Source organism: Camelus ferus, chromosome 11, assembly GCF_009834535.1.
Source record: "Camelus ferus isolate YT-003-E chromosome 11, BCGSAC_Cfer_1.0, whole genome shotgun sequence".
NCBI classification, from domain to species: Eukaryota; Metazoa; Chordata; class Mammalia; order Artiodactyla; family Camelidae; genus Camelus; species Camelus ferus.
The window spans coordinates 30,287,158-30,301,905 of NC_045706.1; the positions used below are offsets into that span (position 1 = coordinate 30,287,158).

Here is a 14,748-nt window from a genome sequence, read left to right on the forward strand (position 1 = left end):
AAGGGCAAGGGCAGAGCTCCCGGATCTTGAGAGAAGGGGGCTTTCTTCCCTCCCTGACCCAGTGCAGATCGCAGCAGTCTCAGGTGCTCCCTTATAAACACAAAACATTTGGAAACTTTCCCAAGGGTTTTTTACAGCCAGTTGAAATGGGGAGTGGGGAACAAGGAGGTCCAAAGGTATCCCTTCTTTGTCTTTTAGGCCAAGTCTGTGGAGGTGACAAACGTGGATCTCTGGGTTCACAGGACTGAAGAAGATCCTTTTGAATGTCATCAATGGAAAATTCTGATTCCATCCTAGATACTACAAAAGGACCTGGTTCCAAGCTCTGAGGGTCGGGGGAAGGACAGCTATCCTGCGTGTGCTGGGTCTGGGGAAGGAGAGAAGACACCAAAAATGGGTGGAAACTGCCTTTATTCATTTATAATTCAGGGAGCCATTCAAGAAATATGTATTGAGCACTGACTATCAGTCACTCTGGACTGGGGTCCATGGTGGGGGGAGGGGACTGGCCGTAAAGACCACAGAGATGATGTAAAATCGAAGCTCAGGAAGGAAGGAAGGATAGGTAGGAATTAACCAGGGAGACAGGGGTGTTCTAAGCCAGGGGGAGGCAAATTTTTTGTTGTAAAGGACCAGATAATAAATATTTTAGTCTTTGCAGGCCATTCAGTCTGGACTGCAGCTACTCAACTCTGCTGTTACAGGGAGAAATCAGCTATTAAGCAATTCATAAAAGAATGGGTGTGTTTCTATAACTTTCATTGATGAACAGTGAGATTTGAACTTCTTGTAATTTTTTACATGTCATGAAATATTATTATTCTTGTGATTTTTTGAAGCCTTTAAAAATGAGGAACCATTCTTAGCTTATATTTTAATATCTGTATTAAGGTATGTGGGGGTTTAGTCAAGACCATTCCTGGACTAGGAAGATAACATGCATTTCTAAACCATAGATTCTCTTAGACTCTCATACCCAGGGCTGGGACTAGGGTGAGACAAGTAAGTCGCCTAGGGCTTAAAATTTAAGGAGGCATTCACTAATAAGCAGAGGGTTGGCACTTGCAAGATGCTGCCTCCTTAAAGTTCGCACCTTAGGCACCTGCGTGACTCACCCTCGGCCTGGCTCTGCTGCACCTGTGCAGGATGGAGCATGTTTCTGTGAAGTGGTGACCTCCTTCTCAACATCACTGCCTCGGATGCCTTCCTTGTGATGCATAAGTTTGCAGTTGATAGTCTGGTTCCCAGCCACTGCTCTGGGGAGCAGAAGTTGGATAATAATAAAAGTGGCCTATACGCATGATAAAAAGCTTAGCAGAAGAGGAGGGGAAAACTATGAAGAATGGAGTTTGGAGAGAATTGTAGGGAGAAGAAAGACAGAAAATTTTACTTGAAAGTTGTTGCTGGTGGGGGAGTGTGAGAAAGACTAAGAATGAGATAAATGAATGTCCAAAGAAAAGGTTTAACAAGTTTTACTGTGCATTAAAATTGAAAACCGTCTTTGCCACCCTCCTGACTTCTATTATATCTATACCTGTACCTGTACCTACAGCTGTATCTAGATATCTATTGCAAATTATACATCTGATAATGGACTTATATCCAGAATATACAAAGAATGCAATAATAAAAAAAATTAAAAATAGGCAAAGGACTTGAATAGGCATTTCTCCAAAGATGTGCAAATGGTCAATAAGCACATGAAAAGATGCTCAACATCATCAGCTATTAGGAAAATGCAAATCAAAACTATAATGAGATATCACTTCATACCCACTAGGATGGCTACAAGCAAAAAGACAGACACTAAGAAATGTTGGTCGAAACATGGCTTCTCACACACACTTGTGGGAATGTAAAAAGCTGCAGCTGCTTTGGAAGAGTCTGGCAGTTCCTCAAAAAGTTAAATTATATGACCCAGCAATTCCACACCTAGGTATGTACCCAAGAGAAATGAAAACATATGCCCACACACAAACTTGTGCAGGAAAGTTCATTGCAGCATTATTTATAACAGCCAAAGAGCAGAAAAAACCCAGTGTCCAACAGCGGGTGAATGGATAAAGAAAACATGGTGTATTCATACAATGGAGTATTATTCACCAGTAAAAAGTAAAAGTACCAATACATGATACAATATAAATTGTACACTGAGTAAAAGAAGCCAGTCACAAAAGACCACATACTATATGAGTCCATTTATGTGGAAGTCCAGAATGGGGAGATCTACAGACACAGAGAGTAGATGAGTGGATGCTTAGGGCTAGGGGAGAAGGGAAGGGATGGGGAGAATGGAGGGTGATACCTAAAGGATATGGGTTTCTTTTTGAGATGATAACAATGTTCTAAAATTGTGGTGATGGTTGCACACATCTGTGACTATACCCCAAACCACTGGGTTATATAGTTTAAATAGGCAAACTAATGGTATTATATCTCAACAAAGCTTTTTTAAAAAGAAAAAAATCAAAGCATATTTCCTTCTCTCCAAGGAGATCTGCTATTGAGTTGCAAAGTACGGGCTTTCCTTACCCTTGAAAATCATTGCATCTTTGTGCTGCTGAAGGCTGAGGTGGTTTTCTGCTGAGCTCTTTCTGAGGGTTTGAGGGGTGATAGCCTAAATGAGAGGGAAGGGGTTGGGGTTCCAGGGCTGAGAGTTGGGGTTAGGGATTTGAATACCTGAGCTCTGTAAGATCCATGTTTGATCTGAGGCTCTGACTGCATCCAGGCCAGCTGCTGGAACAAAAAACTACTGGATGGGGCTCTCCAGGGCCAGAAAATGATCCCAGCACCATTGTCTGAGAACAGCCACTCAGGGAGGGCCCTGCCTGAGCCATGACTTAGTTTAGTCATGGACGGGTCAGGGGATGGTCACTTCCCACCCCCTGCCCCATTGCCAATGATGCTTCAATCTTTGATACTTCATCACTCATGACTATGGGGAGGTCATCCTATGGGCAGTCTGAGTCCTTCCTGTGTAAAAATGCACCATATGTGTTAGATCAGACCTCCGTTTGATGTTTTCATCCTTGCCCATGGGTTCTGATTCTTTTCAGGCCACAATCTAACCATGGCCCATTTCCAGGGATGGGGTGGGCCTCTCCAGTTGCTAATTCCCATTTTGAGGAAAAGGGAAAAAAAAAAAATCCTAATGCTGACTGTGTCCCAAAGCTACTATGAGAATAACAGTGGCCATAAATATATTCACCTTAAACTAGGGTCCAGGGTCAGTGTTTTTCATTCCATATCACCCCTCCCCCAAATCCTAGCTAAAGAGCTGGTGTAACTACACAAGATGTGGAAGTAAATTCACCCTAAGCTGCCTCGATGCAGCTAATAAGGGAAAGTTGTCTAACCGTCACAGACCTGGCCTCTGACAGCCCGTCACATTTTCCACTGATGCACTAGACGTGACTAAACTATGCAGGGGCTGGCTGGGAGCTGGATTCCCTTTCACTGTGCTCAGCAGGAAGGGGCCAGCATCGTCCTAGACCCATGTCATGAACTCGACATAACCCTTGGTAATGGAAGAGGAGGCCTGGCATGGCCCCAAGCACAGGCTTTCGGCTTAGCCTGTGCACCCTGTGAAATTTTAATTATTTCAAGGTCCAAACTGTACCCAAGCTGCAGGGAGACCAAATTTCCAGACAAGAAAACACAACATGTTGCTATTTCAACTGCCATCTATTACAACACTGGACAGCAGGGCTCAGCGGATATTTGATCACCCATAAAAGTTACAACTTAGAAGATGAGTTTATTATCGGCTGGTCCCTTGACGCATCATAGAGAAAACACAGAATCAAGGATATATATACCAAGGTATTTATGCTAAACATTCAAAAAATTTTTTCATTGCCTCTCAAGTATAATTTTCTCTGCTAGAGAGCAGAATAAAACGGAAAGAAGCAAGGCACAATTTAGAAGGAAGAAAGCCAACTAAGAACTAGCAACACAGAAGCTGCTTTTGACTTTCCTTTTCAATTTAGTTTTTCTAGTCTGATTTTTAAAAAATAAAACTTCACTTCCCCCTATTTTGCCATACATATTCTTGCACAGTAAATCCTCTTGTGAATCAAGGCAGGGAAATAAATGAAGCAGTAAAACAGGACCTGGTGGGCTGTCTGCCCTGCCACCCTCGCCTTCTCTGTGTTCCATCACTCAGTGCACGCAGAACTCAGGTTACATGACTGATTCCAGCAGAGGCAGGAACTTCTTGTACTTCATATTCAGAATAACTCTAGGTACCTAAACTCTTCAAAATTCGGGCAAGGAGAAAAAAATTTTTTTTTTTAAAAGGAAAGGCACCCTTAATCAACCTTTAACCTGGAGATGTTAGCCACTTGCCAAAATATGCCATCTTGTTGAGCCAGTAAATTGAGAGCAGGCGAGAGGAGTGTGGCTGTAACTAGATAAGGGGTAGGTTTTAATTTTTTACAGGCTGGAGGAGGAGAACACCAATATGGTTAGTCAGTCAGCAAGCACTGATCCTTATTAATGTCTCCCATTCAAATCTATTCTGCTCTGCATAGCTGTGCAAACATAAATTAATTGGGTCATTTTGATGAAGGCATACAAGAAAAAAATTTTTAATGTGAGGCAAAGGAATTACCTGGACAAATAACATATTCTCTAAATGCATGGGAAGGATTGTTCAAGCTACCACATCATAGATTGAGGGACATACATTCAAATTCGCAGTACTGTGAACGTCCCTGTGTGAGAAGCCACGAAAGGGTGGAAGGAGGTGAGAACATGTTCACGACAAAGCATGTGATAAATGGCCCCAGGTGACAAAAGTGGCTCTCGCTCCTTGCCAGGCACTGCGCTGAAGACTTTATGGTAACATTTCATTTTATCCCCCAAGAATCATTATTTGCAGTTTACCTATAAGGCAATTAGGGAAAAGGAGGTTAAACAACTTGCCTGAGGTCACAAGGCCAGTGGGTGACGGAGTCAAAGTCACAATTTCAACTCAGGCTGGCTGACTCTAGAGACCATGTCTCTATGCATGGCATTGTTCTGTTTCCTTAGTACTTGGCATTGTGTTTGTACTATGGAGAATTTAGAAAAGGTAGGGCCATTTCTTGCCCTTAATAAATTTACAATCTGATTGGAGAGCCAGGAAGGACACATGAGAAATAATCAGAGAACAGGAGCATAGCCATGGGGTCTGCATTTTTTAGGTGGATGAAGTAGTTTATAAGAGCAAGGGGAAAGGGGCTATAATTCATCTGTGAAACTTCTGAGAAGGATTTCCACCAGACTGAATAATGAGATGTAGAGACAACATCATACTTAGAAAATACTGATTCATTCATGCCATATTTGAATGTTCAAAAAGGGCTCTCCCTTTTAGAAATCTCCCTTAAGAAAAAACAGGAGGATAGCTGGCCCATCCCCTCCAAGCTTCACCTTAGAGGTTAATAAAAATGCCCACAGCCTCCTGAAAGCCCAGACAGAGAGAAGGAGAGAGAAGTTCCTGGAGTTCACTCTGCAGGAGGTATGGCAGCCTCTCCCAGCCTCCAGAGACCAAGAAGCAGGGAGGAGATAATTTGCATCATCTCTTCTGTTCTGTTCATCAGAAATTACCCATTTCAAGGCCTCTGATCCACAGAAAGGGGCAGGTTTGAGCCAGGGACCCGTGAACATTCTTAGAAGATGTGGCAGGGCTCTAGAAACTGGAGGAAAGAGTACCGGCATGCCAAAAATCATTCTGAAATTGACATCAGATTCACGACCTTCATGACTGTATGACTGTGGGAAATTTTGTTAATGGTTTCAATCCATCTTCTTCCATTTACTTGGCTATATTTAAATTTCTGTTGTATGTTTACTGTTCAATTTCAAGCGTACATGGATTTTAAAATCAATGTGTTTTTAAGTGGGCTGTCAGCAGCCGTTCCACGATGAGCACTGCCAAGTCATCATGGTGCAGGCAGGACACGCCTGGGATGAGGTTTTTTTTCTCCCTGCATGGAAAAAATTCTGTCAGAAGAGCTGGGGAGCATGTGGGTAGCTGACACCACCTCCTGACTCAGGTTTCATGAGGAATCAGGTGAAGATTCAAAAGCAAATCCCCTGACACTTGCTGGGTTGAACCACTCGGCAAACGTACAGAGAGAAAGGCCTGCAGGCCGTCACTTTTCAGGCAGGCTCCCAGGGCTGTGGGGCAGCCCTGACACTCCTGAGAGCCTGAGATGGGTCAAGGAATTTAGGGCAGAGCAAATATTCCTGAAATGCCCTGACCAAAAAGCAAGGACCTCAGTTTAAGCTCCTAGTCAGTGTTTCTCAACTCCATTGAATCACAGAATCACAGGGAGAACTTTGAAAAAATATTCACGCTGTGCCCTGCCCTAGCAGTCTTGATTCAGAGGGTCTGGAGTGGGGCCTGGACAGGGATTCTAACACATAACCAGGGTTAGAGTGACCATGTTGAACACGACCAAGTCTGAGATACCGTAAGATCAGTGAGTGGGGCTACTCCATCACCAGACACTGGAAAAAACGGAATTCTTTCATTCCTTTAAAAACTTCATTTAAATTTTCTTTCTTGAGAAACTAAGAGTGTGAGATGCCTGAATTACAATCCTGGTTATAGCTCTTACTAGATAAGTGACTGTAGGCAAGGTACTGAACATCCTTGGGACTCCATTTTCTTAGCAATACAATGGGCTTAATAATCAGACCACTATCAGAAGGTAGTTGAGATGACTGCATGAAATCAAGTATGTAAGCTATTTGGCCCAATGCCTGGCACATGTGAAACACACAATAAATATTAGCTCCCACGATAGACGATGATGAAAATAAAAATATACTAGTTATATTTCAATAAAAGAGATGTTTTTCTAGACCAAGTGTTTTATTTATAGGGCCAGGTTTTAAGGAACTGTGAAAAAATGGAATGCGAGAGTTATAGAAACAGTTCCCCCATGGAGATCAGGGCTGCTTAGCCAGGAAAGGAAAAAAAATCAAGAGGATACATGGTGCTGGCTTCAGATGCAACGACTGGGTCCAAGAGTGGGCAACCTGGTTGTGTGCATTTCCAGAGCAGGAATCTTAAAGAGGGGGAACTGTGGATAGAATTCAGAGAGTCCAGAAATTTGGGTGAAAAAATTTTTATTACTCTCAAATAGAAATTTAGCATTTCCTTCAATTGTGAATATAAGCAACAAACCTCAGGAGAATTAGCAGTACCTGTGATCTTGTCACCTACTGAAATCACAGATATTTTCGTACATTATATTCATGGAAGAAACCCTAAAACAGTGTTTATAATTAGGATGACCAGTTGCCCCAGTGTGCCCAAGACTGAGTGGCCTCCCAGAAGGTGGAACTTGCCGTGCTAAAAGTAGGAAATCCCCAGGCAAACCACTCCCTACTAACATTCATCACTACTTTGAAATTACGGTAGTTATCACATGGCTAGATATTTAATGTGCCACTATTTAGTGTGTTGATAAAGAAGCACCCTGCTACGTCACAATTTCAAAAAATACTTTGATAAAAGCATATCCACATAATCTGTGTCCTTTGTGACCCTTTGTATTTCATTTGATGTATTTAAAAGTGTTCTTCTCAGTCCAAAGTCTTCCCAAATTGCCAAAGGCGCCCATGGCATTAAAAAGGTTAAGAAGGAAGAAACTGGGAGCACTGGCTAGAAAACGGAGGAAACCAGATTTAAATTCCTTTAGACCTTGCAGCCTAAAAGCAATGATGAGCTACATGGCAGAAGAGGACAGAGGCATGTATCTCCAAAGGACACAACTAGATAATCAGTTCAGCGGAGACATTTCCCCACTCCCCTACTCTACCTTGTAATCCCATACACTGTAACCAGGGAAACTTCCTAATTTCTCCACTCTGGATGACATATGTGTATTTTATTTCTTATATTGTGGCATTATCTCAATCTTGACATTATCAATTACAGTATCTATTAGGTCTATTAGTTTCCGATAACTACAAGTGCTTCCCCTAAGAATCATAATTTGACAGAACCGAAAATTGCTCATGAGCTAAGACAATGGAAACTTGGATTTTAAAAGATCAAGTTTAAAGAAATGATCAAAAGAAACTTTAACTCTTACCTGACACCACTGGGCTTCTGACAGACGTCGGCCCCCATCTTGCCTAATCACCACCGTTGACAGCTGTTCTGTGATCCTCCCCCAAGGCGAGAAGAGACCATTTCTCTTCTGATCAATGTAACCCCAAGCTCCCAGCCCAATGTGACCAGAGGGCAGAGTTCTCACAATTGCCCTTGTCCCGGTATACACAGATTTCTTAACTTCCCTGTCATTTTTACAGAATCTCCTCACTAACCAAGTGGACCGCTCTTTTTTGCTTTTGAAAAGCTCTTCTTCTACATCTTCACAATTATCAAGGAAGTCCTCGAAATGGCTCAGAAAGGTCTTGGCAGGTGGACTGTCAGTAAAATCCTCCCTGCAAAAGCTGTCACTTGAACATACCACATCGGCCTTTGGGCAAGAGGCTTCAAAGCACAAGTACTTGTCATTCAAGGGGTCACAAGGCTCATACTGCAGCTGCCTATTCTGGTTATCACAGTTATTTGCCAATTCCATCAGTTTACAAGTATATGCCATGTAATTTTTCTTTTGCTCCCCACCAACAGCAGGCAGTACACAGTTTCCACAATCATCCAAAATCAAGTTATCTGATAGGGGACAGAAAGTGCCCGACATTGTCCTGTCAGAGTCATAATGAAAGTGAAATACTGCCATGTTGCCGTCAGGGTGTGCCCTGCCCGTCTCTATGACGGCCGACTGATTTCCTAATGGACTAATGCCCGTGGGAGGTCCGTCTATTTCCAGTTGAATTCCAGGGAACACCTTTCTTTCCAGTGAAGAAGGGATTCCAGTTTCCAAACACAGGCCTTCTTCTGTGATAGAATCACACGGTTCATAAAAGGTGCTCTGAGGAAGGCTAAGCTGATGGCTTTTCAGTATGTTGTTGCAGTTAATGTTAAGGTTTTTCACAGAGTCTGGCATACTTTTCTCCCAGCACTTTCCATTACTGTTCTCATCACTCATTATTTTCTCCCTTGCTACTGAGAGAATCTTGGGTGAGTTGCTTCCAGAAGATTCTTCTGTGGGTCTGTTGAGTTGTGAGATGGTATGAGAAGTCTCTCTGCTCTGCCTGACACGCTGCGCCTCTGGAACACGGATGTCTGGGACCTTATCACTACTTTCATCGACAGCCGACTGAGCAGGTATCACTTTTCTCTGAGTCACAGGTCTGAGAACAGAAGCTGCCATTTCTTCAGAAGTCATCTTGACCAACGCACAGGTTTTAGCTATTATTGTTCTGTTTCTTCTCCCTGGTGATCATGTCAAGATTTTAATAAAACTACTGATTATTAAAACATCTCAGATACACAAGCCCTCTGAGAAACTAAGTGGCAATTCCTTTCATTTAGGTGCATTAAGAGCCAAATAAATTTCCAGTTATCACTTCCTACCATGTGCAATACATTTCTCTAGATCAGGGTTTTAGGATGGTAAATCAATTTTTTTCTTCGGTTATTTGAAGCAATTCTTTCGAAGACTTATTTGGGATTGCATTCTGTAACTTCTGATCCATTACTGGCTTACAATGATTTAAAAATCCAGTTTGAATATTTCCTGTAAGACAAAGGGATAATGTCAAACTGTGGCACTAAATGAATTTTTCTTAATGCACTCATAATCCTAAGTTGATGCAAAATATGAACCAATTTTGAGGAAGGAATTCTGCGATCATAAGTTGGTTTTAGGTGTTTTTCTGATTCAATATTTCAGAACTTTTGTTTCTAGCCAAAATGGAGAGACTAGATTTATCCTCCTGCCTTAAACAATTAAAAAAAAAATCAGAAAAAAATAATGAAATAATGGCTCTCAGATACTGAACAACAGATAACATAGAATACTGATCCCTGAAAGAACAAAACAAATTAGGTGAGCTCTATAAATGCCCTAACTTACAGCTTGAGAATTTCTAGGCTATTAGGGAAGGAGATGGAGACTAATTTAAAGGGAAAAAGCTGAGAGTTCAGTGAAGCCAAAGAACTTAGAGAAAGAAGACACATGGAATAGAGAGGAGCAAAGAGAAGCATGGCAGCAAACCTCCCATTAGAAACAACGCAAGCCAGAAGAGTGGAGTAAATCTTTAAAGTATTGGGGGAAAAAAATACTGCCAACTTAGAATTCTATACCCAGCAAAAATATCTTTTGAAAACAAAAATGAAATAAAGATGTCCAGACATACAAAAGCTGAAAGAATTCATCACTAGCAAACTTGCACATAAGAAATGGTAAAGAAAGTCTTTCAGGTAGCAGGAAAATGATACCAGATAGAAACCTAGATCTATACAAAGAAATAAAGAGTATGAAAAATGTTAAATATGTAAGTAAATATAATTTTTTCTTACTTTTGAAATGACAAGATAATTGACCATTTAAAGCAAAAATAATAATGATGTCTTGTGGGGTTACTAACAAATGCAGAAGTAAAATTTATCACAATAATAACACAAAATTCAAGAGAGGGGAAATGGAAATACATTGTTATAAGATTATTTTCTACATGATTTGGGATAACATTACTTAAAGACAGGCTGTCATAAGCTAAAGATATATACTTTAAGCCCCAGTGCAACTACTTTAAGAAAAAAATATAGGAAATAAGTCAAAATACTAGAATCTTAAAAGAAGTTTTTCAAGTAATAAAAAAGAAGGCAGAAAAAAGGAAAAGGTGAATAAAGGGCAGATGTGACAAATGAGAAACAAATGGTAGATTTAAACATTTCAAAATCATATTTAGGCAGTGTTTCCATTTTTTTCCTGTAAAATATATTTTTAACGCCCTCTGCTTCATTTGAATACATTATTCAGTTAATATCAGTAGACATAAACATTTTCAATTTGTAAAAGGCATTATTTTAGCCTATTTTATTCTCTGAATGATTGAACCCTGCTCTATGCTGGGAACTCAATGTTGGTGTAATGGGCTAGATAGCCAGGATCTGCTTGCAAGTCTATTGAGAGAGAGAAAACTGAACAAATTTCAATCCACTGTGGCCAGTACAATTATAAAGGATGTTTACGGCACTCTCAGTCCATAGAGTGCCTGTCACAAGTATACCATTCCTTTGTAGGTAAAACTGTTCTTCCCAAGGCAACTGATGAGCATTCAGGCTCTGCTGTCAACAGGAGATTTGCCCTGTCTTCACTCTTTGTCCCCCAGATGTCCCTCCTCTCCTTGCTTCTCCCTTTTCTGCTTTTCTCTTCTTCTCTTACATGCATAGCCTCTCTAGAACAATCACAAATTCTCGTCTGCTCCCAGCACATGCAGGTCTTCACATCTACTTTAAGGGATCAGAGGACACCTTATCAATCAGATACTTCACAGGGAACAGACCAGCTCACCCAGAGCAGCATCCTAACCCTTTCCATCTTTTGTGTTCTTCCAACTTGGTTTCTTTTTTATTTTCTTTGGAAAAGTCCTCTCTTACTTTTGTAGATATATGCTTAGTGTGAAACAATTCGAACAATGCAGAAACACACACACACAAACACACACACTTTTTTTTTTACCTTAACACAAATCCCATCACTCAGTGATAACCAAGATTATAAGGAACCTTCTTCCAGAATGCTCCCTATGTATCAACATACAGAGATTAATGTACATAATTACACAAATACCAGATCATACTGTACACGCTGTTTTATACCTGCTTTTTAAAACTCAAAACATAAACAATTTTTCATGTCAAGAACTATACTGATAACTTTACTTTAATGGCTTATGGCACCAGCTTGGTTTCAATATCTTTGCTTTTTTAGAGTGATTTTTCAAGCCAAAGCCTTTAAATTGACAGTTCATCTGTCCTTTCTCACCCATGAGGAAGGTAATTCAAGATAGGTGCTGCTTAAGTTCTGTTCTAAGCACTGTACAATTATTATCTCATGTAATTCTGACTCAACCCTACAAGATAGTGTGATGCTTTTAAAATATGTCCATAAATTCTTTGATACTCTTCCCTCCAAAAGGTGGAGGCTGATTCCCTTCCCCTGGCCTGTGGACTGTACTTAGTGACTTCCTTCCAACAGGGAATGTGGTGGAAGTAACCGTGTATGACTTCTGAGAATAGGTCATAAAAGTCATTGGGGTTTCTTTCTTGCTCTTCCTCTCTTGCTCTCTCAGGGGGAAGTCAGCTACCATGTCATAAGGAGAGGTCCCTGTGGTAAGAACTGAAGCCTCTTGCCAACAGCTAGTTGAGTGGGCCATCTTGGAAGGTGATCCCCCAATCTCAGTCAAGGCTCCACACAATGGCAACCTCAGTCAACATCTTGACTGTAATCTCATGAGCAACTCTGAGCCAGAAGCACTCAGCTGAGCCCCTCCCAAATTCCTGACTCACAGAAACTGAGATAATACATGTTCACTATTTTGAGGCACTAGGTTTTAGGGGTAACTTATTGCATAGCAATACATAACTAATACAGGTAAGTTCTATCATTATCCATATTTGACAGATTAGAAACCAAAGTCCACTCAGCAAAGAGATTAAAGAAAATATTTTGTCTGCACAACCCTTTCCTCCATTTCTCCCTACCACAGGCACATGGAGTACAGTTGGAGGTGTATGCATACACCCACACCCACTCTACACGATGTGAGTCAGTCTTCACTCTTTCCTCTCCACTGAATGTCTGCTCTTCCACTCCTTCCCGACCTCCTTTCTCTGAACTATTATGATGAAAATTCCATAACTCACAAAGAAACAAAGATTTTAAAACATTCCCAAAAGGCACTGGTGTACCAATCTACACTCTTTTCCGAGACCCTTAAGACTTAACCTCTTATGACTTCTACTCTCCTTATTAGAAACATTTCAGAGTTTGCGATGCAAGGCTCGTGACCCAGAAAATCCAGAGATACCTTAATCTTTATACTCTGTATATATTCGATATCATGAGTTGACTGAAAGGTAGATGAGAAAGTTACATAAATAAATATTTTTGGAACTACTACACTGATAAGACTGCCAGTAATGTGGAGGATCACAAAAAAGGTTGCCCATTGAGGTAACTGTAAAACTCATTAGGAAATCCTCACTGTCAACACAGTCTCCAATTGGTTTGCAAATCACTCCTTCTCTCCCTACTGCTCTCCCAGAAACACGAGGATATAGACATTAGCAGAATGTAACTTTAAGCCAAGAGTGGAGGCAGATAGGATTATAGTTTCATGACACTCACAGGATGAGCACACACAACGACCCAAGTTTTTGATAAAATGATGAGACAAAAGAAAAGTGGGCAGCACTGGATGGCATTAGACCCTTAATGATTTAGTCCCAGTTGATTTTTTCCGGTTTCATCTTTGACCAGTACCCTCAAAGAAAAGATATCCTGTCACACTGGTCTTTTTGCCATTTATTGAAGCAACCTAGCACTTAATGCCTCCATGTATTTCCCTTCCCACTGTCTTCTAACTCTACTAAAACTGTTGCCCAGCTTCAATAGCATCTCCTCTCTGTAGCCCTCTCTGATGCTCACCTGTCAGCATTAACTGCTCTCATCTGTGTTTCCTAGAGTTCTTCCTATATCTCACCACCACAGCATGTCACGGCACACTACATTGCAGCTACTGATAGCATAGGACCCTGCATGGATAGAGAGCTTCAGAAGAACACAGACCTTGCATCTTCAAACTTAAGGACCTTCACAGAGACCTGCACCCCACATTCCTGGCATATACCTAGGCACATACTTGATCTCAAAAGGCATTTGACTCTCTCCTTCCCTTCCACGGCTATTTGAGCCCAATCCTTGTCCATTAGGACCTGGATTCCTTAACAGTTTCCAGTCTCCCAAATTCTACCCTCCTCCTCTTTCAATGCACCCCATATGATTTTCAGAAAAATCTTCCCCAAACATGACTCTCATCACATGACTCCTTTCAGCCACATCAATTGGGAAGGAACAGAGTGCCACATCATTTAGTGTAGTAAACCCAAACTTTACCCTCATCCTCAAGAATATCAATTTCTTTAAAAAAAAAAAAAAATTCCTGCAGGGACCTTGGGATTGGTTTTAATCACTATATCAATCTGGACAGAAGTAACATCCTAACAATATTGAGGCTTCTAATCCTAAACACGATGTAGCTAGCTTAGACTAGTGCCTCTCTCTCTGTCTCTCTCCAAATATATATGAATATATGTATATCTATGTATACACACATCTATGTATATATACTCATATCTTCTCTTTTTGCCATTTCAAAACTATTCTATTGTGGTTTAAAAGCTTTGCATAAAATAATACCTGATATCCTCAAAGCTAATATTTAAGCTGAAATACCTTTACATTAAAACTAAATTAGATGCCATGAACATCTAACAGTATTTTAGAAATGAAATACTGGAAGCAAGACATGGCTTAGAATTAAATTGGTTTTCTTGTTTTTAGGTAAAAATAATGTCTAATCATGCCCAATGTTACTGTTTTTATGAATATGACATATTGTGTGATCGCTCGGCCTAGCAGCTGTCTCATTGTGAGTGATATTTATATAAGAGCAAACTTAGAAAAAGAAAACTCTGCAGATCTGGGGGGACGGAGAGCCCTTCCTGACTATTGTCTGCATGTCATGGGTAGAAGAGCTGCTGCATGGCCAGGCTGCTTTCATAATGTGTGTGCCACTTGCAGGATGTTACACAGCTGAACCGTGTGT

At 40.9% G+C, this 14,748-nt stretch overlaps 1 protein-coding gene across 1 annotated transcript in view; it reads right to left on the reverse strand.

The window, feature by feature from the left end:
* Positions 1–14,748, reverse strand: part of LOC116667112 (1-phosphatidylinositol 4,5-bisphosphate phosphodiesterase epsilon-1-like) — a 50,602-nt gene that overhangs the window by 12,506 nt on the left and 23,348 nt on the right. The window contains exon 2 of the mRNA XM_032491297.1: positions 8,094–9,647. Coding sequence (XP_032347188.1) covers positions 8,094–9,296 — 1,203 coding nt within the window. The 5' untranslated portion in view covers positions 9,297–9,647. The remainder of the gene's footprint in view (positions 1–8,093; positions 9,648–14,748) is intronic.